The sequence below is a fragment of the Lepidochelys kempii genome, chromosome 8, assembly GCF_965140265.1.
Source record: "Lepidochelys kempii isolate rLepKem1 chromosome 8, rLepKem1.hap2, whole genome shotgun sequence".
NCBI classification, from domain to species: Eukaryota; Metazoa; Chordata; order Testudines; family Cheloniidae; genus Lepidochelys; species Lepidochelys kempii.
In genome coordinates, this window is record NC_133263.1 from 88135982 (window position 1) to 88163813 (window position 27832).

At 43.8% G+C, this 27832-nt stretch overlaps 1 protein-coding gene across 2 annotated transcripts in view; it reads left to right on the forward strand.

Annotated features, from left to right (window-relative positions):
• Positions 1–424: 424 nt before the first annotated feature.
• The window catches only part of WLS (Wnt ligand secretion mediator), a 68637-nt gene continuing 41229 nt past the window's right edge, over positions 425–27832 (forward strand). For both annotated transcript variants that reach the window (XM_073357379.1, XM_073357380.1), the window contains exon 1: positions 425–698. In XM_073357379.1, the coding sequence (XP_073213480.1) occupies positions 593–698 (106 nt within the window). In that variant the 5' untranslated portion in view covers positions 425–592. The remainder of the gene's footprint in view (positions 699–27832) is intronic.

Below are 27832 nucleotides of genomic sequence, written 5' to 3' on the forward strand. Positions count from 1 at the left end.
TCCTCCTTTTGAAAGGTGCTAAAATAGAACATAATGTTATTAAAACAATGGATAATGCTAAGCACTGAAAGCACTTAGTGTTTGTTATGCATTATGAAAAAACCCTACTAGGCTAGTACAAACCTCACCCTTAAAACTGCACTGGGGAAGGCCCTAGAGAACACTCTCAAGGGGACACTCCTGGACTGGACTAGCCCTTCTACCTCCAACTTCTGTGTTTGTGCTATTCAAAAACCAAAACAAGCAACCCTTGACTGGGCAGCTCTGGCTGTTCCCGCAGCTGAAGAAGCTGCCACTGCTGCATGAGACTGACACCAATGTCTGCTGCTGCTGAATGGATCAGGGAGGGAAAGGGGGGGAGTGGAGAGGAGGAGGTAGGTATCATGTGATTCGCTTTCCTGCTCCTTTAAAGCAGCCACATGCAGCCGAGAGCCGGCCACAATCACAGCTCTCAGCAGAGGGGGAGCCAGATCCGGGCGTGCCTGGGCAATCTGTGCTGAGTCTGTCTTCTTTCCATCCCTGCAGCACTTTCAGAGCCTTAAGTTTTGCAGCGAGAGAGAAGGGGTGGGGGCGCGTGGAAATCTTTTAAAAAATGGCTGGGGCAATTATAGAAAACATGAGCACTAAAAAGCTGTGCATTGTTGGAGGGATCTTACTGATTTTCCAAGTCATCGCCTTTCTAGTGGGAGGTCTGATTGGTAAGTGTTCAAGGTGCAAACTTTCTCCTTCGCTCTGTCTTGTTGTTTAGCTACTTGTTACTGTATCACTGCCTTGCTTCTATGATCTAATTAGTCCTGCTATTGTAGTTAAGAAAACATAGCTCCACGGGTCTCTTTGTGCACATTTCACTCTAGTGGCTACAAGAAAAGAAGGGGCAGGGAAAAGTTTTTTTGGCCTAGTTTCAGTGTCTGCTCAAAGAACGAGGAAGGGGGAGAAAATCTTAAGCATGGCGACTGATCGTGCATGGAAGTGTTGGGTTACAAAGTTTTGTTGTTTTTTTTTTTTCCCCCTTACCTTCAACCCTTTTCTCTCTTTGACCCGCCTGCAGGAGGAAATCTAATCTCCTTCAATCAGCCAAAAAAAAAAAAAAATCAATGAGAGCTGCTCTAGCAGAAGAAAAGAACGTTTTTGTCTCTAATATGCGGTGTTTTGTATTTGGATCACTGTTTACTTTATTCTCCAGCAATCGCATGTTTTTGGTTGTATTTCAGCCTGTGTGGGGCTTTGGGGGAGGCGTTCCTAACATAATGGGGGTGGTGGTGGTGATGTGAGCTTTCAGCAAAGCTGGAGTGAGTAGGAGACTTTTGGGTGGGCATGGCAGTAAGTTCTGCTCCAGGCTTTGTGCTTTAAAGGGTTTTCCTCACCCATCCCCTTCCCCTAGCTCAGAAAGGGGGAGGGGGGAGCCTCCTCTGATCCTGCTTCAAGATGCTTGAGACTTGGGGGGGGGGGGTGTTTTTCTGCCTTTTTTTTGTTGTTTGTTGTTGCTTTTGGGCTTGGAAACACTCCCTTCCCCGAATGTGTATTAGCCTGCCGGTAAGAGATGCTGTCTTGGCCAGTGCTTCCTCACATTCAAATCCCTAGAACCAGGGAGGCTGCTGTGATGGGGCTCCACAGAAGTCCCATAAACTGGATCTTTTTCTTGCTCCCTTTGTTAATGAAGTGCCTGTGACTGCAGCCTCCCAGAGCTTAGCCACTTCCCAAAATTCCCTTTCTGGTGGTAGGCAGCTGGTCCATACTTTTCAGCAGCACCAAGCTTTCCCGCACCCGTGCAAACTCTTCTAGGTAAAACTTTAGAGCCACAGAATTTTTTTTTCTTGAAGGGGACAAAGTTCACTTTGTTCACTGCAAAATCTTTATGGAAGTGCTGACATAACTTGTAATGCTCTTTCCCTCTCTTCCCCCGCCCCCCATAGTCTCAGTGCCGATTGTCTAGCTTATTCTGTCTGTGGTGGCTGTGATTTTGTTGGGGGGTGGGGTGCGGGGGGAGGGGGAGAATTGCTGAGGGAGATCCCAGAGTTTGGACAGTCCTGGAGACATGAATTGTGCATTGGAATAGTGCCAGAAAGCAGTTTTGTGGGTGGTTTTACTATCTCAGGTGTCAGTTCCTTGCACAGCCACTACAGCATCCAGACAAATATTATCTCTGTGTCTTGATAAATGGAGGAGGTGGTAGCAGGAGCAGCATCTCCTAGGAAAGACTTTGCCCCAAACTAGGTAAACTATAGAATCCCCTAAAATCTTTCCTCTTTTGTCCCTTTCTATTAGGTGGAAACTATCCCACAAACTAGACAAGTATTTGTCCACCACATCTCTGTGTACGGTTACTTAGCTATCTGATGTGAGTGATGGCACTGGCTAAGATTATCTAACAGACACAATTTGCTCATGAGTGGTTTGCTGTTGGATTTTTGACCAGCCATAATTAAAATCTGTACATCTTTTACTTTAGGAATAAAGCAGGGCTATTACCATACCTGACCTTTACCACTCTGTCTGATTTGCTTTTATAGCCTGTGAACCAGTGATCTAGCTGCACCCCTAAGAGCAGATCCATTGTGTCATGGTATGCAAGAACACCTTGAGGATTCTCAAATGCAAGTGTCCTACAAATGTAACCTGCAGCACCCTGTGAGGATTTTTACAGCTTGTGTAGAAGTGAGGCATAGACCCTTACTAATCTAGGCAAGGTCAATCACACAGGATGTCTGTGGCAGATCTGGGTATTTCAGTCCTGTGTAGTCGAATCATAAAAGGGTAACGTTACAGAGAAAGGGCTAAAGATCCAGACTTGCATACCCCTTAAAAGTTCTGCTCTGCTTTAAGCATGTTATTGGGCTAGATGCCTCAATCATTCTGTGAAATTCTATGGCCTGTGTCATGCAAGAAGGTCTGACTTTTGATGCTCCTAATGGTCCTTTTTTTTGTGTGTGTGTCTTAAAAATACATTAATCCATTAACATCCTTATTCCCAATTTTCATTTGAAAATAGGGTGACTGGACAGCAGTATTCCTCATTTTAGTTTAGAACAGGTGTGAAAAACACAAGAATGCTCATTTAGAGCCAAAATGACTTGGATTCTACAAGTTCAGTTTTCACTTTTGTATCTACCATGCCACTTCCAAGTTGTGGACACAGCTACTTTGTTGAAAAAGAAATCCTGCTGAAATGAGATGGCAAAGTGGTGATGTTCATTGTGCAATGCCCTTTAGGATTTTTGTGTGCCACCTTTGACCTTCTCATAACTGAGGATGCAATTTGTCAGGGACTGCTCTAAAAACAAAGCTACACCAGTTAAAACTACCTCAGTGCCACATAATATCTTTAGTTAAACCAGTGAATCTTCTGTGTGGGGAGGGGGGGGAAGCCCAAGGTATTTATCGTTAGTGAGCTTTTAATCCTTTTATCAAGGAAGCTGCAAATATAAGTGAAGTTGGACCACCCCCAACAATTTCTTCCCTTTGTGGGGTTTACAACCTTTAACTCTTTACATGTATCCAAAGGGTTCTCTTTCCTCCCCATCCAGTTTAGTCATTGTCTGGATAGCTTGCTGGTGAACTCAGTTTCTAATACTCGATCAACAATTGCAAGTATAAGCAAATACTGTATGTGCAAATTTTTTTGAAAGTAAATGTGTATATGTAAACTGGGTGTGGTCCTCCAGATCTGGCATGTTGATGTGCTCATGGTGCAAAGTTTACACTGGACCACCTGCACTAAAATGTTACTTCAGTATTCAGCAAGAAATCATCTGAGCTCTTCCTCCCCCAACAGTGGCCCAGTGGTCCGTGGAACATCAGTGATCCACACAAACCACCTACTTAGTTCATACAATGGAAATTCTCTGAGTGGCGCTTGGGGAAAAGTGGGTCCATGGCAGGATTTTTGTTTTACAAAGTGGCCTGAGACTTAAAAAGATGAACAACGGCCATAGATTAGTCAATAAACTCTTCATGGTTTTGACAGGAATGGTAACGTCACACATCAGAACCTTGGTCTTTTACATGAAATTACTACAATACAGGTAGGGATGGGAGCTGAAGATGCAAATGGTGACTTTGGTCTGCTTTGATTAAGACTAGCATAAAAAGAAAATCCTTGATTTATTTTTAGTCTATCCAGGTCTAGATACATATACAACTGGAGCACAGCTACAAAGCTAAAACACCTCTCACTTATCAGGAAATTAGGTCATGTTTCAGAACAATGGCTAAGTGACGTTCTATGTTAGCAGATTACTCTGATTTAGCAACTGCAACAAAACTGCATGTTGTGAACCTCTGGATCCTGCCAGTGCTGGCTGTGTATATAGTTTTGGACACTAACTGGTATCAATACCTAAAATGTAATAAGGCTGAAGACATGCTGTTTACTGATAAAAGCTCTGCTTCCTATTCACATGGAATTGTATGTCTGACTGAAGTAAGGAGTAAGCTTTGTAGTAATAGTTCATTGATCTATGTGTAGTTCACTCTCCTAAATATTGTACACATGTAATTGTAACTGAAATTGTGGGACATGAAGAGAAGACTGTCCTGTAAATCAGGAGACCGCTGTTTACACAGCAAAAGTGAAGGGTGGGCATGCAAGTGTTATGGCCTAGTCAGTGGCCTAGCCAGTGTTAACAAACAGGGACATTTTGTGAAGCCAGTCAACCACTAAGGTCAGCAGCAGTGATTTGAGTATGAGAAACTAGGGTTGTCAGAACTTGATTTCATTGGTGCCAGGAAGCCCTCATAATCTTTAAGGCTGGAAGGGGCCATCATGATCGGCTAGTCCAACCTCCTGCACATCACAGGCCATAGAACCTTACTCATCCACTCCTGTAATAGACTCCTAACCTCTGGCTGAGTTACTGAAATTTGTGGTTTAAAGACTTCAAGTTACAGAGAATCCACCATTTACACTAGTTTAAACCTGCAAGTGATCCATGCCCCATACTGCAGAGGATGGTGAACACCTCCCCCTCCCGGGTCTAAGCCCTGCCTGCTGACACTGTGCTTACTCTGTTGGCACAGGGGGTGTTCAGGATTTGGGAGCAGTGTGGCCAGGGTGATCTGTCCCCATAACTGCCACCAAGCCATGGAAGTCTTGAGTTGCACTAATTAGCAGCTGGGGCCAAACTGGCTCTAGGCAGCTCCAGGGTCAGTATAAGCCACAACTTCCTCTTCCATCTTTTGCTCCGGTTTCTGCACAAGCATAAATCTGACCATACGCATCTTCCAAGGCAGTGAGCATTGAACTCCAGCATTGGTCTAATTGGGAATGTTCTTTCTTCACAGAAGCTTTGCTTCTCTCTTTCTCCCCCCACCCTCCTTTCAGGTATGGTGTTATCCAGCAAAATGTGGATATGCCCCCTCCCCCAGCATCTCAAACAACCATTGGGTTTGAGTAGTTATTAAAATTGGTCTTCTGAGACTTCTGGGTCTTCTACTGAAGGGCCAGTTCAGGATTGAGGAGTCTCAAAAAAAAAAAATCAAATTAAAAAATAGAACCCAGAAAAATAACCTGTTGCTAATCTCAAGCAATCTTCACCATAGTCAATATGGAGAATTGGTGACAGTTTTTCTCTCTCTCTCTCACACACACACACACCCCTGGGGTGGATGGGAAATTATATATGCAGTAAACTTCTTTTAAAAACAAAAACGGAAAACTCATAATTTTTCTATTTCTTGGAGTCTGAGTGAATATTTTACAATAAATTGTATTTATTTGTGGTCTTAGATAGAACATTAGTTGTGTCCTTAAAGAATTCCATTTGCATTGCTGGTGCTGTGGCAGCATATTATGCAGGGGGGCTTAGACCATACCTGTGCATTACAATATGATTGTGATAATCTTGTGTAGATATGTAATCTTAGACTCGGTACTCCTGCTTAACTGAGACTGGATTGCTCTATTTTAAATATTTGGAGTAGGGATAGCCTCCCATTGTCCTGGCTCCCCCGTGGCTTAGCATCTGCTGTAATTCCATATCTATATGTCAGTATGATTTGACCTGTGCTTCAGTGTTTTTTTGTTTTTGTTCCCCCTCCTCCCCCAGTCCTGTAGAAGACCATGTGAAGACCAATGTATGGCTGCAATGAAGAGCATAGGACGTGCAAGAGTTATTCGGAAGTTGTCCTAAGATCTAGGCTTCCCCATAGTTATTAATTTATTAATTCATGTGAAGACTACAAACTGTCTTGTCACTAGGATTTTTGTTAACTTGAGTTAAGAACTCTTCTTCCTTGTAGTTAAAAAGGAGGCCAAAGAGTGGGAGTATTGCTGAGGCTTGAAAGCATGCCTTACAGCCTTTGGTTTTGCAGGTAACTATTTTTATACAAGAGAAATTGAGGTTTTCATTCTAGTGTATAAAGTTGCTGGGAGGAGAGATTTCAGAGTAACAGCCGTGTTAGTCTGTATTCGCAAAAAGAAAAGGAGTACTTGTGGCACCTTAGAGACTAACCAATTTATTTGAGCATAAGCTTATGAAGTGAGCTGTAGCTCACGAAAGCTTATGCTCAAATAAATTGGTTTAGTCTCTAAGGTGCTACAAGTACTCCTTTTCTTTCTGGGAGGAGAGAGACTCATTTTAAAAATACCGAGCATCACTGCTTGGTTGTACTTGGTCAAGGCTGAGCAAACTCTGAAAAGTCCATGTGCTCCAATCAAAACAATTACTTGCAGGTCTTAACCAGTTAGATAATGAGCCATTTAGATAAATGGTTGAGCAGTTATCAACAATTCCAGTTCATTATCTAAGTATCTGCTTCTGTTACTTACCCCTGAGTTTTCTAGGGTTTCGTTTTCTTTTGCTCTGATTTGATTAAATTTTTAGGACTGAACATTGCTCCTGAGAGAACACCATGCTTGTTTGCGTGGGTACATGGGAAGACCCCCCAAAGTAAAATGGTTGTGAATTCCAGCACAAAACATTTTTATATTCCAGATTTTCTTTTATTGTGTGACACTCCAAAACTATGGACAAGTTGTGCTGAATAGGTCCCTGCTGTACTGTGGACACGAATACTGATACTCTCTTGTGTATTGAAAGATTCCTTCAGCCTGAAATCTTGGCAGGGATTCTGGGAGCTGATGGAAAAAACAGAAATGAAAGGTCATGTCTATTTAGTGTAGGTCTACTCAATTCTTCTTTTAAGAGCTGTTACTGTAGCTGAATGGGCAAACGTGCCAGAAGTTGACAATTCCCAGACACAAACTTCTGTCCTTCGAGGCTCGAGGAGAGGCAGTAAACTCCAGAAGATAATATTTTAGATCCTCTTGTAACTACATATCTTTCAAGATACAATTAACCTGAAAGGTCTGGGTGACAGAAATTCTGTGCTTCATAGTTTATGTAAAGTAAAACAACTGCACGGTTTTCCCTCTTAATTGCATCTGGTTTTAAGTATAACAAACTTTATTTCTAAATTTTATCTGAAGATTTAGCAAGTGATGTTGTGTTTGTTCTTGCTCTCTCTCTCCCCTTTCCCAGACTAAACAGGAAGTCTTTCCCTGGCAAATAGCATTTGTCCTCTTGCAGTTAAATTACAAGTCTCTCCTGTTAACTCAGGAATGCCTCTGAAGAGGGAAAGGCGTGCGTGGATGCATTCCAGTGTTTCCTTAGCACTAGTTCAGGCATGTGTAAAATACTCATACAGCCAACCACATGTCTGGGAGAATCTAAGCTGTTGATTTCAAAAGTGCATAATTAATGTCAGTATCCATGTATTGGAGGAGAGAAGCAGCAAGGAAATGTTAGGTGGATCACCACTGCAGTTACAGATCTCCATTTTCAGGGATTTACTAGCTTGACTGGGTCTAGCAGGAAACACTTGTTTGATTTGACCTGAAAACTGATAAATGAGAGCTTGGATGAAGATTCAACTTGCTTTGTAATTGGAAATTTTAATTCTAGTATTTTTAAGTTGGGTGCATGTTTGTCCACCTATAGAACTCAAATTGCTTGTTGTTGTCTGTAAAATGACGACAATCTGGTGTACTTAAATGCAGTGTCTGAACACACACTGCTTAAATTTCATTGTGAATCCACATTCCAATTCATGAAATGCTTCCTGCACAGGTGATTCTTTTCCAGGTGCTTTAAAAGCTAAACCCTGTTTCCACAGATGTGAAAAGTTTCATATTTTGGTTTTGTTAATTTAGTTTATATGAGGAGCACAGTAAGAATTCAGTACCTTGTGAAACCATGGAAATGGAGCAGTGAGGTACATGCCTGCTCCCTCTTCAATGCACCACCAGATGTAAGTACACCCAGGCTCTTCTTGTGCTGCCACTCTACCATATTGCTTGCTCTGGGGTTTGGGACTGGCAGCAATATCCTTTCCCAAAGATCTTGGCCCTTCTGTATTTCCTGTGAAAGGCCCTCTGAAACGCCTTCTGTCAGAAACCGTACAAAAGGCTCCTAAGCCACTGGTCTATATCCTTTGTTTGGTTTGCAAACACATTGGGAGTAGTTGCTGTTACTGATCTGTGAGCAGTAACTTAGGATACCCCAAAAAACCTCTAAACACTTAAGAACATGCTGTGCAGAATGGCTGATTGTCTAGACAACTTCTCCCTCTTACCATCTATGGCTGCAGTTGTACATCTGAGTTTTTGCATAACTGCATCTAGTCCCCACGTGGCAATGTTCCAGGGCAATGATAGTGTGGAGCTGTTTTCCCTCTGCTCATGCCACTCTTTTTTTTTTCTTCTTCTTCTTTTCTTTCTTTCTTTCCTGTTTGCATGGACTCCCTTCCACACCAGTAACAGGAGTGTACGCCCCTAATTTATTCCCCCCCACTCCTGATCACTTTTTACAAATTTTTGAATGATATATTCTTGTTACTTTTCTTGGGACAGTGCATATCTGGTCCTGTTTGGAACTGAACCATACCAATTAGTCATATAATGTATAAAGCCAACAATAAGTGTGTTCTCTACATCCAATGGACAGTGTCTTAATGATGAACCTATCATAGGTTGTGATGGTTCTGAGAGAGAATCTTGTAAGCAGATCTCGTGTTGCAGTTAGATGGTCCATGCTGGGAGACTGATGTATCTTACTATATTGATGTTCAACTAGTAGAGTCATTAGGGCACGGATCAATCTTGTATCTTGTCAAGTGTCTCTTGGGTACTGGCAAGAGATGAAGAAATATCTAGCAGAAAGCTCCAACTTAGGTTTACAATGGAAACAAAAAGAAAAGGAGGACTTGTGGCACCTTAGACTAACATTTATTTGAGCATAAGCTTTCGTGAGCTACAGCTAACTTCATCGGATGCATTTAGTGGAAAATACAGCGGGGAGATTTATGTACATAGAGAACATGAAACAATGGGTGTTACAGTGTGTTATACACACTGTAACGAGAGTGATCACTTAAGGTGAGCTATTACCAGCAGGAGAGCCCAGGGTGGGGGAACCTTTTGTAGTGATAATCAAGGTGGGCCATTTCCAGCAGTTGACAAGAACATCTGAGGAACAGTGGGGGGAAATAAACCTGGGGAAATAGTTTTACTTTGTGTAATGACCCATCCACTGCCAGTCTTTATTCAAGCCTAAGTTAATTGTATCCAGTTTACAAATTAATTCCAATTCAGCACTCTCTTGTTGAAGTCTGTTTTTTTTAAGTTTTTGTTGTTGAATTGCCACTTTTAGGTTTGTAATCGAGTGACCAAAGAGATTGAAGTGTTCTCCAACTGGTTTTTGAATGTTATAATTCTTGACGTCTGATTTGTGTCCATTGATACATGATGACATATATCACATTAGTAGCTGTGCAGGTGAACGAGCCTCTGATAGTGTGGCTGATGTGATTAGGCCCTATGATGGTGTCCCCTGAATAGATATGTGGGCACAGTTGGCAACGGGCTTTGTTGCAAGGATAGGTTCCTGGGTCAGCGGTTCTGTTGTGTGGTTGCTGGTGAGTATTTGCTTCAGGTTGGGGGGCTGTCTGTAGGCAAGGACTGGCCTGTCTCCCAAGATTTGTGAATGATGGGTCATCCTTCAGGATAGGTTGTAGATCCTTGATAATGTGTTGGAGAGGTTTTAGTTGGGGGCTGAAGGTGACAGCTAGTGGCGTTCTGTTATTTTCTTTGTTGGGCCTGTCCTGTAGTAGGTAACTTCTGGGTACTCTTCTGGCTCTATCAATCTGTTTCTTCACTTCAGCAGGTGGATATTGTAGTTGTAAGAACACTTGATAGAGATCTTGTAGGTGTTTGTCTCTGTCTGAGGGGTTGGAGCAAATGCAGTTGTATCGTAGAGTTTGGCTGTAAACAATGGATCGTGTGGTGTTTCCTGGATGGAAGATGGAGGCATGTAGGGAAGTATAGCGGTCAGTAGGTTTCCTCTATAGGGTGGTGTTTATGTGGCCATCGCTTATTAGCACCGTAGTGTCCAGGAAATGGACCGCTTGTGTGGATTGGTCCAGGCTGAGGTTGATGGTTGGATGGAAATTGTTGAAATCATGGTGGAATTCCTCAAGGCCTTCTTTTCCATGGGTCCAGATGATGTCATCAATGTAGTGCATGTAGAGTAGGGGCATTAGAACAACGCTTCCTCAGCTCTTGTCCCCTAAGTCAGACATAAAAACGTTGGCATACTGTAGGGCCATGCAAGTACCCATGGCAGTGCCGCTGATTTGAAGGAATCTGTTGTCCCCAAATGTGAAATAATTATGGGTGAGGACAAAGTTCAGCCACCAGGGTTGCCGTGACATTATCGGGGATACCATTCCTGACTGCTTGTAGTCCATCTTTGTGTGGAATGTTGGTATAGAGGGCTTCTACATCCATAGTGGCTAGGATGGTGTTTTCAGGAAGATCACCGATGGATTGTAGCTTCCTCAAGAAGTCAGTGGTGTCTCGAAGATAGCTGGTAGCGTAGGGCCTGCGGAGGGAGTCTGCATAGCCAGACAATCCTGCTCTCAGGGTGCCTGAGATGATGGGGCATCCAGGATTTCCAGGCTTATGGATCTTGGGTAGCAGAATATCCCTGGTCGGGATTCCAGGTTACAGACTAACACGGCTGCTACTCTGAAACCTGTCATTATGGAAAACAAGTTACAGTTGTAATTACAGAGTTACCGTTGCTGCACAGAGTTGCTGTCAAAACCTGGCTATGACACTCACGTCTCCAGCACAGGAGTGTACCTTTTTCTGCATAGCCTTAACTTCTGGGGCCATATAGTTGTACCGGTCTTGGATGGTTAAAGCATGAAAACAGATCAAACTTAATTAACAATTCTGATCTTTGAGCTAGAGTGGAATGAATCTATTCACTTAACTTTGTGGCTCTAATAGGAGTGAAAAGTGGCAAAAATGTACTCCTCTAATTACAATTAGAGGCACTGTTGTCCAATGGATGTGGCACTGGTTTTGGAGTCAGGGCATCTGGGCTCTGTTACTTGATGTACCACTGATTTGCTATGCAGTCTTGGGCAAGACGGCTCATCAGGGCCTCTTCCGTTTCCCTTCCCACCCCACTCTTTATTTTCTTTTAGACTGTAGTCCCTTCAGAATAGGGATGATATTTCCTTTTTTTTTTTTAAATAAACTGTCCCCAGCACAAAGAAGCCCCAAGATCTGTTGTGGGAGGAGGAGAGGAGTCTCTAGGCCCTACCATAATGCAAAAATAAATAATACTTTTTATATATACAGGGAATGGGGATCTCTTGTACAATAACTTCTGTCCAAAGAAGTGCTGCTGTTGGTGATTAGAAGGGGATTTTCACTTAGTCTTGGGAAATTGTACCTGTACTGAAAAATCACCCCAGGAGTCTGATCAATATAATATACGTTTATGCCAGTAGCAACGCCTTGGCTATCTGAGGTTATGATTTTTTACCTCACGTTGATATTGCTGTGAATAACTTAAAAATCCACCACCAACAAACTTTTTTCAGAATAGTGAAAGCTAGCTTGGACCTGATAAATTAGCTTGTTTATTCCAATCCTGCTGCTGGTTAGTGTAATGAAGCAGAAGTCCATTGTACATGCTCAGTGGGTAGTGGTGGCTCTGCACAGAAGGGGGTAATTGAGTAGAAAAGCAGAATGCTCTTGGTGCATGGGAGAAGTTAATGCCACATGAGGTCACGAGGCTTCAAGCTTTAATCAATGTAGACACAATGCAATTGAGATTTTTCTAAAGGGCTTGTTTATAGTGTGAGATCAAGGGTTAGTAGTTAATTTGAAATGCTGTAGGTGCTTCAGAAAAGAAAGTACAGAATATACATCTCACAAATATCATTCCAAGTAGAATGGGATAGATGTGACCGTTCTAAATTTTGGGCTGAACCCCCCTGTATAAGAAATGTTTCAAAACAAGGGCCCCTTAGATTATCTCTCCTCTAAACTACAGTTAATCTATATACTGCTATAGATGTACCTAGTACTGCAAAATGCAATTCATCTTTTTGTCCAAAAGAACTTGACATACTTAAACTAAACAGTGCCCTGAATATAGCAGAGCACTGGACAAACAGGGTGGGAGTGCGGTCTCTTGGAACACTTCATGGGACAGGTGGGTATTCAGGGAGCGTGTGGCTGTCTGCTTCTTGTTGGAGAAGAAACAGGGTGCTTGGTGAATGTCAGTGGGGAAGATTGTTTGATTTATTTATCAGTAGTTAATTCTCTGCACTTGCTACAGCAGAGAAGTTATTGTGACAGCCACCATCTTAGGGCTTGTCTACACTGGCCATTTACAGTGCTGCAACTTTCTTGATCGGGGTGTGAAAAAAACACCCCCCTGAGCACAGCAAGTTTCAGCACTGTAAAGCACCAGTGTAAACCATGCACCAGCACTGGTAGCTATGTCGGTAGCTACTCTGTATGAGTGTGTGTTTTTTGTTTTTTGAGTGCTAGGAGAGCTCTCCCCCTCCGCTGCAACCACACAAGCCATGTTAACGTGCTGCTGCCACAGCGTTTTAGCATTGCCCGTGTAGACTAGCCCCCTTAGCTAACACCAGGATTTGAACCCAGGACCTTCAGAGCTGAATTGAGGACTCTGAGGCCTTGCCTACACTAAAGGGAAAAGTCGATCTAAGCTACACAGTTTGGGTTACATGAATGGCATAACTCAAATCAACATAACTTAGATCTATTTACTACAGGGTCCATACTATGCAATGTCAACGGGAGACTCTCTTCTGTTGACTCCCCTTACTCTTCTCGATCAGGTGGAGTTCGGGAGTCAACGGGAGAGCGATTGGCGGTTGATTTTAGCAGGTCTTCATTAGACCCGCTAAATTGACTGTTAATACATCTTGCCACAGTGTTGATTCTCCGGTAGGTGTAGGCAAGCCCTAATACTGATCTGCTTTGTGGAGACTTTGTAGTAGTAATGATTTCAAGGAGGAGACTTTTCAAGTTCAAAGGGAGGCATAACAAATTGTTTTTAAAGTGGAACAAAGATAATGAAAGGGCCATTTAAATTTTACTCTCAAATAATTTTCAGAAAATGTGGTTTGTGCCTTATTTTACTTTATGATGTATAAAGCCCTAAGAAGCATGTTTTCTGGGGTGTCCTAATTTTCTGCTTGTCGTTTTTTTTTTTTTTTAACATTTTAGAAATAAAGTGAGTGTTAAATATAGCCTTTCCTGGTCTTGGAGAACTGGCTGAGGCTCTTGGAGGAGGTACATTGTTCCCTCAATTCTTAATTGGAGAGTTGGAGGTGAGGAAGCTTTTTGCTGAAGCTTCATCTTCTCCACAATTCATCAGTCATTTTTGTTAACACCTTATTTCACTTCAGTCGAAGTTTGAAAGTGGTGATGGCTTTGTGCCCAGGCTACAGCTGATCAGATGTTTTCCAGTGGGACTTTTTTTCATTGGAAAATGCAGATTCATCTAAATTGAAGTGTTCCATGCAAATATGTCAATTTTGATGAATTTCCGGTGGGAAAACTGCAGGCTCACCAGGCTGTCATGGAGCTGGGACTCTCAGGGCTGCCAGGCGCTTCAGCTCCTGAGTCAGCTGGCTCCCTGGACTACTAGAATCCCACCAGTCTGGAAACCATGCCCCAGAGCTCCTATCTCCACGTCGGCCAGTGAGGTAGAATTTTAGTTTTGAAATTTTCTAAATAGAACATTAAGTATTTGTTTTTGTTCTCCTGGAATTTCCCTTCTGTGGGCAACTTAGAAATTTCTACTTTTGTTTTGAAATTGAATTGTTTGTTTGGGAATTTCCCATGGAGGAGAACCCTTCTGTGACACACTTAAATTGATTTGCAACTGGCTTATGTTAACTTGGGCCCAAATTTGGTTTACAAGCCACACAGGGATTTGCATCCTTTTAGCCAAATATTTTAAAATCAATTTAGTTAAACTGGTGCAAGTTGAGTGTTTTCAAAACCACTCGAAAAATCCTTTCTCTTCTCCACTCCTTAATTTTCGCATCCTTGAGATGTCCTCTAATTCAAGTCTGTCTAGCTTGGACAAGACCTGAATATTGAGTGTATATCTTAAAACAAATCCAAAACCAACAATTAACTTCAGGCTCATGCTATATATTTATTTTCCTGCTTTATGTTGTAAAATGAACTCATGAGGAGTTCAACATATTCCTTCACTGCCTTCAGGCCTTCTATATAATGTATAAAGAAACAAAAAAGAGCCCAAGCCTGGTTTCTGGCCCATTCCCTTTTCACTTGAAGGTCCTCCTTAGGAGAAGAGTGCAGGTAACAGAATGAAAGGATGAGAGCACAGATGTAGACTGGGCAGGCTTATACATAGCCTTAAAGGTGAAGGCAAGAACTATGGTGCAGAAGGTAGACTAATCCAGTGGCCCCTCATGACTGGAACAGCTTTAATTTCTTCTTTGAGTAGTGTCCTGTGCATGCTCGACTGCAGGAAGTGTATTCTTTGTATTCTTGATTGGAGATTTATTTATTTTATTTTTTTGTCAGCAGTGTCCATGGTCTGCAACTGCACCCTAGATATTCTCATTCCCTTGTATTGAGGGGTGGGGATGCTGCCACTCCAGTTCCTTCTCAACCATCTGTGGTTTGAGTGGGGGTGTCACTGTGTCTGTTAGCTAGCCATGTGGCTTGCTACCTGTCTCACATTTTCTTTTTTTTAATTTTTATTTTTACTAATTTTGTTTTCTGTTTAGCACAGTTTGTAGTTTTTAGGGGAGGAGGTTTAGTTGAGGGGAGGGATATCCTCCTCCTCTTCATTCATATGCCTGATAAGGGCCTTTGTTTGTTTTTTCTTGGGCCTCAACCCACAGCCTTGAGTAACAGGTTATGCCCAAGACCCATGGGTTTAAACCCTGTTATAGGTCTTATTCCCACAGTGCTGGATGATCAAGGTGCCTCCACTGCTTGGGAGAGACTTTTATCCCCTCCAAGTGTAAGATCTGTTTAGGATTTAAAAGCAGATCTAAAAAACGGAGGAAGAACAGGTTAAACTCCTGTTAATGGAACATTCCCTAAAACCCATGGTGTCAGTCACCCTCTTTACATCTGATTCAGTTGCCCAGAGACCTCTTGTGACTGTCGCTGCTGCAACAGTAAGCAAAGACCCTGTGGTTCCTCCAGACCAGGGGACAGCAACCTTTCATAGAAGAGCAGTCATTTTGGTTTGTTTGGGTTTCTTTGTCTTTGACCAAAATATTTCGAGAGCCACATCAGCTAAGCTACTTGTAGAGTTAGAATTGATCAACTAATTGAACATATTAAAGTTATTACTACTCACCAGTACTTTTAATGACAGGTTTCAGAGTAACAGCCGTGTTAGTCTGTATTCGCAAAAAGAAAAGGAGTACTTGTGGCACCTTAGAGACTAACCAATTTATTTGAGCATGAGCTTTCGTGAGCTACAGCTCACTTCATCGGATGCATACCATGGAAACTGCAGAAGACATTATATACACACAGACCATGAAACAATGTCTTCTGCAGTTTCCATGGTATGCATCCGATGAAGTGAGCTGTAGCTCACGAAAGCTCATGCTCAAATAAATTGGTTAGTCTCTAAGGTGCCACAAGTACTCCTTTTCTTTTTACTGTGGAAAGTGTAGAAGATCTCTTTTTATACACACAAAGCATGAAAAAATACCAGCAGGAGACCTATCCAACTATAATCTCAGCCCAGCAGAAGCAGCTGTTCTATCTCTGGGCCTTTCCTTCTGCCCCTCCACCCCCACGAACATGATACAGTTCTGTGGTGACCTAGAATCCTATTTTCGACGTCTCCGACTCAAGGAATATTTCCAAAATACCTCTGAACAACATACTAAACCACAGAGACCTTCCTACCAACACTACAGAAAGAGGGATTCTAGGTGGACTCCTCCTGAAGGTCGAAACAGCAGACTGGACTTCTACATAGAGTGCTTCCGCCGACATGCACGGGCTGAAATTGTGGAAAAGCAGCATCACTTGCCCCATAACCTCAGCCGTGCATAACACAATGCCATCCACAGCCTCAGAAACAACTCTGACATCATAATCAAAAAGGCTGACAAAGGAGGTGCTGTTGTCATCATGAATAGGTCGGAATATGAACAAGAGGCTGCTCGGCAGCTCTCCAACACGAGTTTCTACAAGCCATTACCCTATGATCCCACTGAGAGTTACCAAAAGCAACTACAGCATTTGCTCAAGAAACTTCCTGAAAAAGCACAAGATCAAATCCGCACAGACACACCCCTGGAACCCCGACCTGGGATATTCTATCTACTACCCAAGATCCATAAACCTGGAAATCCTGGGCGCCCCATCATCTCAGGCATTGGCAGCCTGACAGCAGGATTGTCTGGCTATGTAGACTCCCTCCTCAGGCCCTACGCTACCAGCACTCCCAACTACCTTCGAGACACCACTGACTTCCTAAGGAAACTTCAATCCATCGGTGATCTTCCTGATAACACCATCCTGGCCACTATGGATGTAGAAGCCCTCTACACCAACATTCCACACAAAGATGGACTACAAGCCGTCAGGAACACTATTCCCAATAATGTCACGGCTAACCTGGTGGCTGAACTTTGACTTTGTGCTTACCCATAGCTATTTCACATTTGGGGACAATGTATACCTTCAGATCAGCGGCACTGCTATGGGTACCCACATGGCCCCACAGTATGCCAACATTTTTATGGCTGACTTAGAACAACGCTTCCTCAGCTCTCGTCCCCTAAAGCCCCTACTCTACTTGCGCTATATTGATGACATCTTCATCATCTGGACCCATGGAACAGAAGCCCTTGAGGAATTCCACCATGATTTCAACAATTTCCATCCCACCATCAACCTCAGCCTGGTCCAGTCCACACAAGAGATCCACTTCCTGGACACTACAGTGCTAATAAACAATGGTCACATAAACACCACCCTATACCAGAAACCTACTGACCGCTATTCCTACCTGCATGCCTCCAGCTTTCACCCTGACCACACCACACGATCCATCGTCTACAGCCAAGCTCTGCGATACAACCGCATTTGCTCCAACCCCTCAGACAGAGACAAACACCTACAAGATCTCTGTCAAGCTTTCTTACAACTACAATACCCACCTGCTGAAGTAAAGAAACAGATTGATAGAGCCAGAAGAGTTCCCAGAAGTTACCTACTACAGGACAGGCCTAACAAAGAAAATAACAGAACGCCACTAGCCGTCACCTTCAGCCCCCAACTAAAACCCCTCCAACGCATTATTAAGGATCTACAACCTATCCTAAAGGATGACCCAACACTCTCTCAAATCTTGGGAGACAGGCCAGTCCTTGCCTACAGACAGCCCCGCAACCTGAAGCAAATACTCACCAACAACCACATACCACACAACAGAACCACTAACCCAGGAACTTATCCTTGCAACAAAGCCCGTTGCCAATTGTGCCCACATATCTATTCAGGGGACACCATCACAGGGCCTAATAACATCAGCCACACTATCAGAGGCTCGTATACCTGCACATCCACCAATGTGATATATGCCATGTGCCAGCAATGCCCCTCTGCCATGTACATTGGTCAAACTGGACAGTCTCTACGTAAAAGAATAAATGGACACAAATCAGATGTCAAGAATTATAACATTCATAAACCAGTCGGCGAACACTTCAATCTCTCTGGTCACGCAATCACAGACATGAAGGTCGCTATCTTAAAACAAAAAAACTTCAAATCCAGACTCCAGCGAGAAACTGCTGAATTGGAATTCATTTGCAAATTGGATACTATTAATTTAGGCTTAAATAAAGACTGGGAGTGGCTAAGTCATTATGCAAGGTAGCCTATTTCCTCTTGTTTTTTCCTACCCCCCCCCAGATGTTCTGGTCTAACTTGGATTTAAACTTGGAGAGTGGTCAGTTTGGATGAGCTATTACCAGCAGGAGAGTGAGTTTGTGTGTGTATGGGGGTGGGGGGGATGTGAGAACCTGGATTTGTGCTGGAAATGGCCCACCTTAATTATGCACATTGTAGGGAGAATGGTCACTTTGGATGAGCTATTACCAGCAGGATAGTGAGTTTGTGTGTGTGGTTTTTGGGAGGGGGGTGAGAGAACCTGGATTTGTGCAGGAAATGGCCCAACTTTATTATCATGCACATTGTGTAAAGAGTTGTCACTTCGGATGGGCTATCACCAGCAGGAGAGTGAATTTGTGTGGGTGGGTGGAGGGTGAGAAAACCTGGATTTGTGCTGAAAATGGCCCACCTGATGATCACTTTAGATAAGCTATTACCAGCAGGACAGTGGGGTGGGAGGAGGTATTGGTTCATATTCTCTGTGTATAAATAAAGTCTGCTGCAGTTTCCACGGCATGCATCCGATGAAGTGAGCTGTAGCTCACGAAAGTTCATGCTCAAATAAATTGGTTAGTCTCTAAGGTGCCACAAGTACTCCTTTTCTTTTTGCGAATACAGACTAACACGGCTGTTACTCTGAAACCTAAAAAAACTGAGCTGACAGTTTAGTATACTAACTATTGGAGGTCATTGGGACATTTCTTTTATTAAGGACCTGGCATCAAACACTCTGCAACAACCTACATAAGCTTTTGCAGCCTGGTGGGGTTGTTTCAGATCAAATACTGGCACAAGTGAACTTGAGATCTTGCAGTGGGGGCTTGTCTACATGGGGAAGTTAGTGTGAAATGACTAGGGTGGGAAGTTAGTGTGATATAGTTATGATTGTCCACATGGGGAGTTAAAATACACTCTTATTCTGCATTTAAGAGTGCCTCTTTGTGTTATAGGTTAATCTTTCCTAAACCACAAAAAGGCACTGGTAGGGCATGTCTGCAGTGTAATCAGCTGTTGTGACTGCATGTGCAGCATGTTCAGTATAAACATACTTGAGCTAGCTGTGGTCACACTGGATCAAAGCTACCTCCATTAACAATAGCAGTGGAGCTGCAGCTGTTTGGGTTAGTTGCATCCCCTTGGGACGTTGGGTACGTTGGGTACATACTCAAGCGGGTGCTTCACTGCTGCAGTTGTTAGTTGAACTAGCTTTGATCTGGTTAGATCAAAGCTAGCTCATATATCATGTGCTGCAATCACACTTCCCGATTGCAATGCAGACATACCTTCTCTGCAGAGTAAGATTGTTCACAGGTGGAGCTAGTGCACAATAGCTATTCTGAGCTGGCTGTTACGGGCTTTTTTCCCATGTAGACAAGCCCTAACAATATAAGAAAGTATTTTTGGCAGATAGACACGTGGTACTAGGTTTTTGGGTAAGGGTTGAATCTGGGTGCTCTGGAGGAGAGACTATTAGAGTCCCAAAAAACAGGAATGCAGCATTAGGATTTAAAAAAAAAAATGGCTGAGGTATGTACAAACTGGCAATAATAGCTAGCAATTTAAATAAAATAATGGCGATCTCACTATCAAGAATTCAGGGTTGTAGGTTTTTAAAAAGGTCCTGAGAACAGTGCAGCACTACCAGCTTCAGTCTTCTGGCTTCCTAGAACTCATGGATCTATGATAAATAATACTTAAGTTCTAGCTTACGTCTTTGGTTGCATCCGATGAAGTGAGCTGTAGCTCACGAAAGCTCATGCTCAAATAAATTGGTTAGTCTCTAAGGTGCCACAAGTCCTCCTTTTCTTTTTGCGAATACAGACTAACACGGCTGCTACTCTGAAACCTGAAGTTACATGAATTACTTATTTCAGAGGAACATCTGATGAAGTGAGCTGTAGCTCACGAAAGCTCATGCTCAAATAAATTGGTTAGTCTCTAAGGTGCCACAAGTACTCCTTTTCTTTTTATGAATTACTTAAATTGAAATACCCCTAATCCTAATAAATGATGGCTTGTTTCATAGATATGACTTGAGTGGAAGACCCATGTATCATTAGCTACGGAATTACTTCTAATATTAAAAGTTGGAAAAATCGTGTAGGAAATTATGAGGGTGGTACCACAGTGTATAGTGAGGAGTAATGCAATAACAGCAAGGGAAACTTAGCTGAAAATTCAAGAAAACCTCTTCATAAGGAGAGTTACTAGATTTAGCAAGAGGGAGAAATGTTGCCTGAGAGATCTGTTTTACCCTAACTAGATTATCGACTAAAAATATCAAAGGGTATAGTGCTTCCCTGGCAGGCTGTTGTGCAGGCTGCTGCATAGTCTGGCTAACGCCATGTAAACTGGAATATTCTTTCCCAAGGCTTTTGGGGTTTTTTTGTGAGTAAGGAATCTTTGCAGTTGCTTGTTGCAGAGGTAGAACAATCTGACCCCCTACTTAGTCCGACAGAGATGACCAGAGTTTGTCAGCAAATACCTTCCAGACAAACTTGTTACAATATGGATATGAACAAGCTTTGAACAGTGTTGTAGCCATGTTGGCTCCAGGATATCTGAGAGATCAGGTGGGTGAAGTAATGTCTCTTATTAGACCAAATTCTGTTGGTGAGAGGAACAAACTTTTGAGCTACACAGAGGTCTTCTTCAGGTCATCTGTAGCTTGAAAGCTTGTCTCTCTCATGAACGTAAGTCGGTCTGATTAAAATACTGTATTTCATACTATATTACCTCCTCCCCCTTGTCTCTTTGAACATAGTGTGAGAAATGGCAAATATTCATTGCTTGAATCAGGACTTCTTTGAAGAGCAATGAGCTGCAATAGACAGGCTACTGAGTTGCCTCTTGTGTTCATCTTCTATGCCTGCCCACCTGTGAGTGTTCTCTGGGTATCCAGGACTGTGAGTTAGTTACCTTGTTACCTCCTGCTTCTAGTGAGAGGGAGTCATCTTGTGGGTGTCAGCTCCTGAGCACTGCAGTTCTCGCCCTTTAGTCACTCAAGCTGTCTCCACTGGGCTATGCCAGCCCTTCCTTCACCTTGCAGGTTAACAATGGGTGAAGCCTAATCCCTGAATCCCTTTGATTGTTCCCCTGTGATGTCCAGCTCCTGATACTAGCCAATCCCAGATCCTTTGCACCCAAAGATGCAACATACTCCAGTTTACAAGTTTTTCCTGGAAATAACACTCCTGTAAACCACACGCCACTTGTGAGTAAAAACAAAGTAGGTTTATTTGAGAGAATAAAGATTTAACTAGAAATGAGAGAGTGATGGAAAAGCAAGTGGTTACCATACAATACAAAACCAAATCATAAACACACTTATCGATAGTTTCCTTTCCTATCTATTCAACTGAACTGGCGGAGGGGGCAGGATTAATTTAAAAAAAAATCCCCTTACTCTATTGCCAAGAAGGCTGGCTTCTCGGTAACCTTGATCCAAAATGTTCATGAGAGCTCACTTGCTCTTCCCAAGAGGTTTCCTCAGTGAATGGAGCCAGAGTGCCCTTTCCTGTACTCTGATACTGGAAAGTCTTTCTTTTTGTTTCTGTTCACAGCCAGGGTGAAGCTCTGTCTGCAGTAATGACCCCTTCTTAGCCCCTCTCCCCACCACAAATAGGTTTTGATTGATTGGTGATGTCTTTGGTGGTTTTCCATTAATAGTTCTGGGAGGGAGCAAGCTTGGTCAGTTGAGCCTTGCTTTACCTCACTGGCTGATTAGGGAGGAGTGAGAACTCCCTCCTGCCTGGATGGGCCATCCCTGAGGCCCATTACTTCTTGGTGATTTAAGCTCTACTCCAGTCCATAAAGCAAACTTCCAATATAAATACATTGTTCCTTTAAATGTGACCTCTACATACCTCTTGTAATGATTTGAGTCTTGGTAAGTTACAAGCTTTCTGTAGACACCTCATGATATCCCTTAAGGATAAATGCCCTGCAAGATGTGTGTTTAGTAGTGTAATGAGTCTGTCAGGTCTGAGGTGAAAGCTATTGACAAAGAGCAGGGGGATCCTTTGCCAAGCAGTCTCTGTTACACCATCACAAAATGGGGGATGGGGGGGGAAATCTGGATAAACCTTGGTGGTAAGGAGACTTGGAGGTGACCATTAGTTACTCCTAATGCATCACCAATATTGCATGCACACTCACGCCTTGGAGATTCAGCCTCACCACCCAAGAAATGAGTGCTATGAGTTGCTGTCTCGACTTGGCTAGAGGAAGGATTTTTCATCCAAAAATTCTACTGATACCGTTCAGGTCAACCAACGTTAGCAACAGTGGGAACTCTAGCATAGCTGGCTTTCTGGCTCCAGAAGCTGTTTTCAGCACTATGTTAATTAGATGGCTCGGAGCAAGTGTGTTCAGCACAATGTCTGCTTACACTTGCAGGTGCCAGTTTCCCAGTTGGGCTTCCAATGTGGCAAATTCTGGAGGTGTTTAGTGGTGGTAGTAGAGCAGTGGTCCTCAGACTGTGGGGCCCTGCCGTCTGGGGTGGGGGAATGTTACAAACTTTTCGGGGGGGAGGGGAGGCCCAGTGGGGCCCAGGACAGCCCACACAGGGGTTAGGGAGGAAGTGCTGCCCAGCCCTGCTCTGCCTTCAGGCTACACTCTGGCCCCGCCCCATGTGCTCCTGGCTATGGCCCCAGCCACAACTCCAGCCCCGACTGTGGCCCCTGGCTCCTGGGGGGAGACCAAAAAAGTTTGGGGACCCCTGTGTTAAAGGTATTTTCTGTTAAACCTTGCCTACACCAGTGGCTCTCAACTTTCCAGACTACTGTACCATTTTCAGGAGTCTGGTGTGTTTTTTTTGGGGGGGTCTTGTCTACCCTCAAAGTTACTCCTCACTAAAACTACTTGCTTAGGCCTGGTCTACACTACGAGTTTATGTTGAATTTAGCAGCGTTAAATCGAATTAACCCTGTACCCGTCCACACAATGAAGCCTTTTTATTTTTTTACATAAAGGGCTCTTAAAACCGATTTTTCTGTACTCTTCCCCCAACGAGGGGATTAGCGCTGAAATAGACATTGCCGTTTCAATTTAGGGTTAGTGTGGACACAATTCAAAGGTATTGGTCTCCAGGAGCTGTCCCATAGTGCACCATTGTGACTGCTCTGGACAGCACTCTTAACATGGATGCACTTGCCAGGTGTACAGGAAAAGCCCCGGGAACTTTTGAATCTCATTTCCTGTTTGGCCATGCAGAGCTCATCAGCACAGGGGTGACCATGTAGTCCCAGAATCGAAAAAGAGCTCCAGCATGGACCAAACGGGAGGTACTGGATCTGATCACTGTATGGGGAGAGGAATCTGTGCTATCAGAACTACATTCCAAAAGACGAAATGCCAAAACATTTCAAAAAATCTCTGAGGGCATGAGGGACAGAGGCTACAGCAGGGACACAACACAATGCCATGTGAAACTTAAGGAGCTCAGAAACCAAAGAATCAAACAGATGCTCTGGGACAGAGCCACAGACATACCACTTCTACGCTGAGCTGCATGCAATTCGGGGGGGGGGCTGCCACCACTACCCTATCCCTGTCCGTGGACTCCGATGATGGGGTACTCTCCGCCATGCCTGAGGATTTTGTGGATGGGGAGGAGGATGAGCTTGAGGAGAGCACACAGCACACCGTTCTCTCCAACAGCCAGGATCTTTTTATAACCCTGGCTGAAATACCCTCCCAACCCAATGAAGCTGGAGAAAGGACCTCTGGTGAGTGCACCTTTTTTTTTTAAATATAATACATGATATAAAAGCAAGCGTTTTTTAATGATTAAGTAGCCCTGAGGTCTTGGGATGCATTCGTGGCCAGTACAGCTACTGGAAAAGTCTGTGTTAATGTGTCTGGGGATGGAGCGGAAATCCTCCAGGGACATCTCCAGGAGAGCTTCATGGAGGTACTCTAAAAGCCTTCCCAGAAGGTTTCTGGGGAGAGCAGCCTTATTCCATCCTCCATGGTAGAACACTTTACCACGCCATGCTAGTAGCAAGTAATCTGGTATCATTGCATGACAAAGCCTGGCAGCATATTGTCCTGGTGTTTGCTGGCATTCAAACAACATCTGTTCTTTATCACTCTGTTATCCTCAGGAGAGTGATATTGTTCATGGTAACCTGGTTGGTTGAAATAGGGGAATTTAATTAAGGGGACATTCAGAGGTTGCTGTTCCTACTGGGCTGTTTGCCTGCGGCTGAAAAGAAATCCTCCCTGCAGTTAGCCACGCAGTGGGTGGGGGGCATTGGCACTGAGCTGTTCGTGTTTGGCTAGCTGCCATGTGGTGGGGGGGAGGGGTAAAACAATCATCCCCAGAGAATTGGATTGTGGGGGGGGAGGGGGCTGACGGGGGTTAGTTTGGCTTCTGCATGTTAACAGGAAAACCACGGCACTAAATGGCCAACTCAACGTGCTTTGCTTTGTATGGGAGAGGAGGACGCTGCTGTTATGAAGGTTTCAGAAGCCAAAGGACTATGACTTTCCATGGCCACCTGCAAGCCGAATTCTGTTGCCTGGCACTGAATGTGTGATCTCTAATATCAAAACCACAGGCACTCAATATAAGATGCAAAATGCAACCTTGTACCAATATCACATGTTCTATGTATTGTGAATAGTGTTGTTCACCGTGAAAGAGTATAGCTATTGTTCTGTAAAATGTATCTTCCCTCCCTTTTTTCCTCCAGCAGCTGCAAATGTTTCAAGCCTCCCTCCTCTGTCCCAAAGCCTATCTCAGATAAGGCGGCAAAAAAAACACACGTGCGATGAGATGTTCTGAGCTCATGCAGTCGTCCAGCACTGACCAAGCTCAGCAGAACGTGTGGAGGGACACAATAGCAGAGTACAGGAAAGGGGCCGATGAATGTGAGGAGAAATGGCCGCAGGAAGATCAGAGGAGGCATGAGGCAACGCTGGGGCTACTGCAGGATCAAACGGACATGCTCCGCCATCTGATGGAGGTTCATGAATGGCAGCAGGATCACAGACTGCTGCTGCAGCCCCTATTTAACTGCCCTCCCTCCTTCCCAAGTTGCCCAAGAACGTGGGGGGGAGGCTCTGGGCACCCAACCACTCCACCCCAGTGGGCAGTCCAAGCAACAGAAGGCTGTCATTCAAGAAGTTTTAAAGTGGCCTTTTCCTTCCCTCCTCCCACACCCCACCTGGGCTACCTTGTGAGTTATCTCCCTATTTTTATAATCCATTAATAAAGAATACATGTTTTTTAGATGATAGTGACTTTATTTCCTTTGCAAGCAAGATGTGATCAAAGGGGGGAGGGCGGGTGGCTTACAGGGAATTTAGAGGCAACCAAGGGGGCGGGTTTTCATCAAGGAGAAACAAACAAGTGTCACACAGTACCCTGTCCAGTCATGAAACTGGTTTTCAAAGCTTCTCTGATGCGCACCGCGCCCTCCTGTGCTCTTCTAACCGCCCTGGTGTCTGGCTGCGCGTAACCACCAGCCAGGCAATTTGCCTCCGCCTCCCACCCCGCCATAAACATCTTTCCCCTTACTCACATAGAGATTGTGGAGCACACAGTAAGCAGCAATAACAATGGGAATATTGGTTTCGCTTAGGTCTGAGTGAGTCAGTAAACTGCACCAGTGACCCTTTAAACATCCAGATGCACACTCTACCACCATTCTGCACTTGCTCAGCCTATAGTTGAACAGCTCCTTACTACTGTCCAGGGTGTCTGTGTACAGCTTCATGAGCCAGGGCTTTAAGGGGTAGGCTGGGTCCCCAAGAATAACTATAGGCATTTTAACATCCCCAACAGTTATTTTCTAGTCTGGGAAGTAAATCCCTTTCTGCAGCCATTTAAACAGACCAGAGTTCCGATGACTCAAGCGTCATGAACCTTTCCTGGCCATCCCACGTTGATGTTGGTGAAATGTCCCTTGGGATCCACCAGTGCTTGCAGCACCATTGAAAAGTACCCCTTGCAGTTTATGTACTGGCTGCCCTGGTGGTCCTGTCCCAAGATAGGGATATGCATTCCATCTATAGCTCCACCACAGTTAGGGAATCCCATTGCAGCAAAGCCATCCACTATGACCTGCACATTTCCCAGAGTCACTAGCTTTGATAGCAGCAGCTCAATGATTGTGTTTGGCTACGTGCATCACAGCAACCCCCACAGTAGATTTGCCCACTCTGAATTGATTACCAGCTGACTGGTAGCTGTCTGGTGTTGCAAGCTTCCACAGGGCTATTGCCACTCGCTTGTGAACTGTGAGGGCTGCTCTCATCTTGGCATTCTTGCGCTTCAGGGCAGGGGAAAGCAAGTCACAAAGTTCCATGAAAGTGTCATTACACATGCGAAAGTTTCGCAGCCACTGGGAGTCATCCCAGACCCGCAACACTGTGCGGTCCCACCAGTCTGTGCTTGTTTCCCGGGCCCAGAATCAACGTTTCACAGCATGAGCCTGCCCCATTAACACCATGATCTCCAAATTGCTGGGGACTGTGGTTTTAGAGAAAACGGAGTTCATGTCCTCATCATCATGCTTCCGTCACCTCCTTGCCTGTTTTTTCAGGTGCTGGTTCTGTACAATAATGCACGAGGTGTTTACAGTGGTCATAACTGCTGCAGTGAGCTGAACGGGCTCCATGCTTGCTGTGCTATGGCGTCTGCTTGGGCAATCCAGGGAAAAGGGCATGAAATGATTGTCTGCTGTTGCTTTCCCGGAGGGAGGGAGGGTTGACTGACGACATTTACCCAAATCACCGGCAACAAATTTTTGGCTGCATCAGGCATTGGGAGCTCAGCCCAGAATTCCAATGGGCAGCGGGAACTATGGGATAGCTACCCACAGTGCACTGCTCGGAATGTCGATGCTTGCCACGGTACTGTGGACACACACCACCGAATTAATGTGCTTAGTGTGGACGCATGCACTTGACTGTCCCCAAAAATTGATGTCTGTAAAATCGGAGTACTTTCATAGTGTAGACATGGCCTAAGAGACAGTCTGTTTCTGTTGGTCATTACTCAGTTTATTGCATGCACTGGAACTGGTGGCGGCATTATCTTCATGTAAGTTCTTAACTGAGGAGTCCGAGGTATTTGCACTACTATCAGCGCATTCATTATAATTCAGTTTGTCTGCTCCTTTTCTTATATTAACAATCAGACCTAAAAATATAAAAGTGTCAAAGCACACTATTACTGAAAAATTGCTTACTGTCTCATTTTTACCATATAATTATAAAATAAATCAATCGGAATATAAATATTGTACTTGTATTTCAGTGTAGAGTATAGAGCAGTATAAATAACTAATCATATGAAATTTCAGTTTGTACTGATTTAGCTAGTGCTTTTTATGTAGCCTGTTGTAAAACTAGTCAAGTATCTAGATGAGTTCATGACCCCCTAGAAGACCTCTGTATACCCTTGGGGGTATGTGGTACCCCTGGTTGAGAACTACTGACCTACACTAAAGAATTTCTGAAAAGCTGCCCATTCTATGACACTTCCAGATTAATAGTCCTTGTACTTGGTTACCTCTAGTAAATTATCTAAATAGTAATTACTGCATTTGTTTTTCATTACAACAGCAATTGTAGATCTCA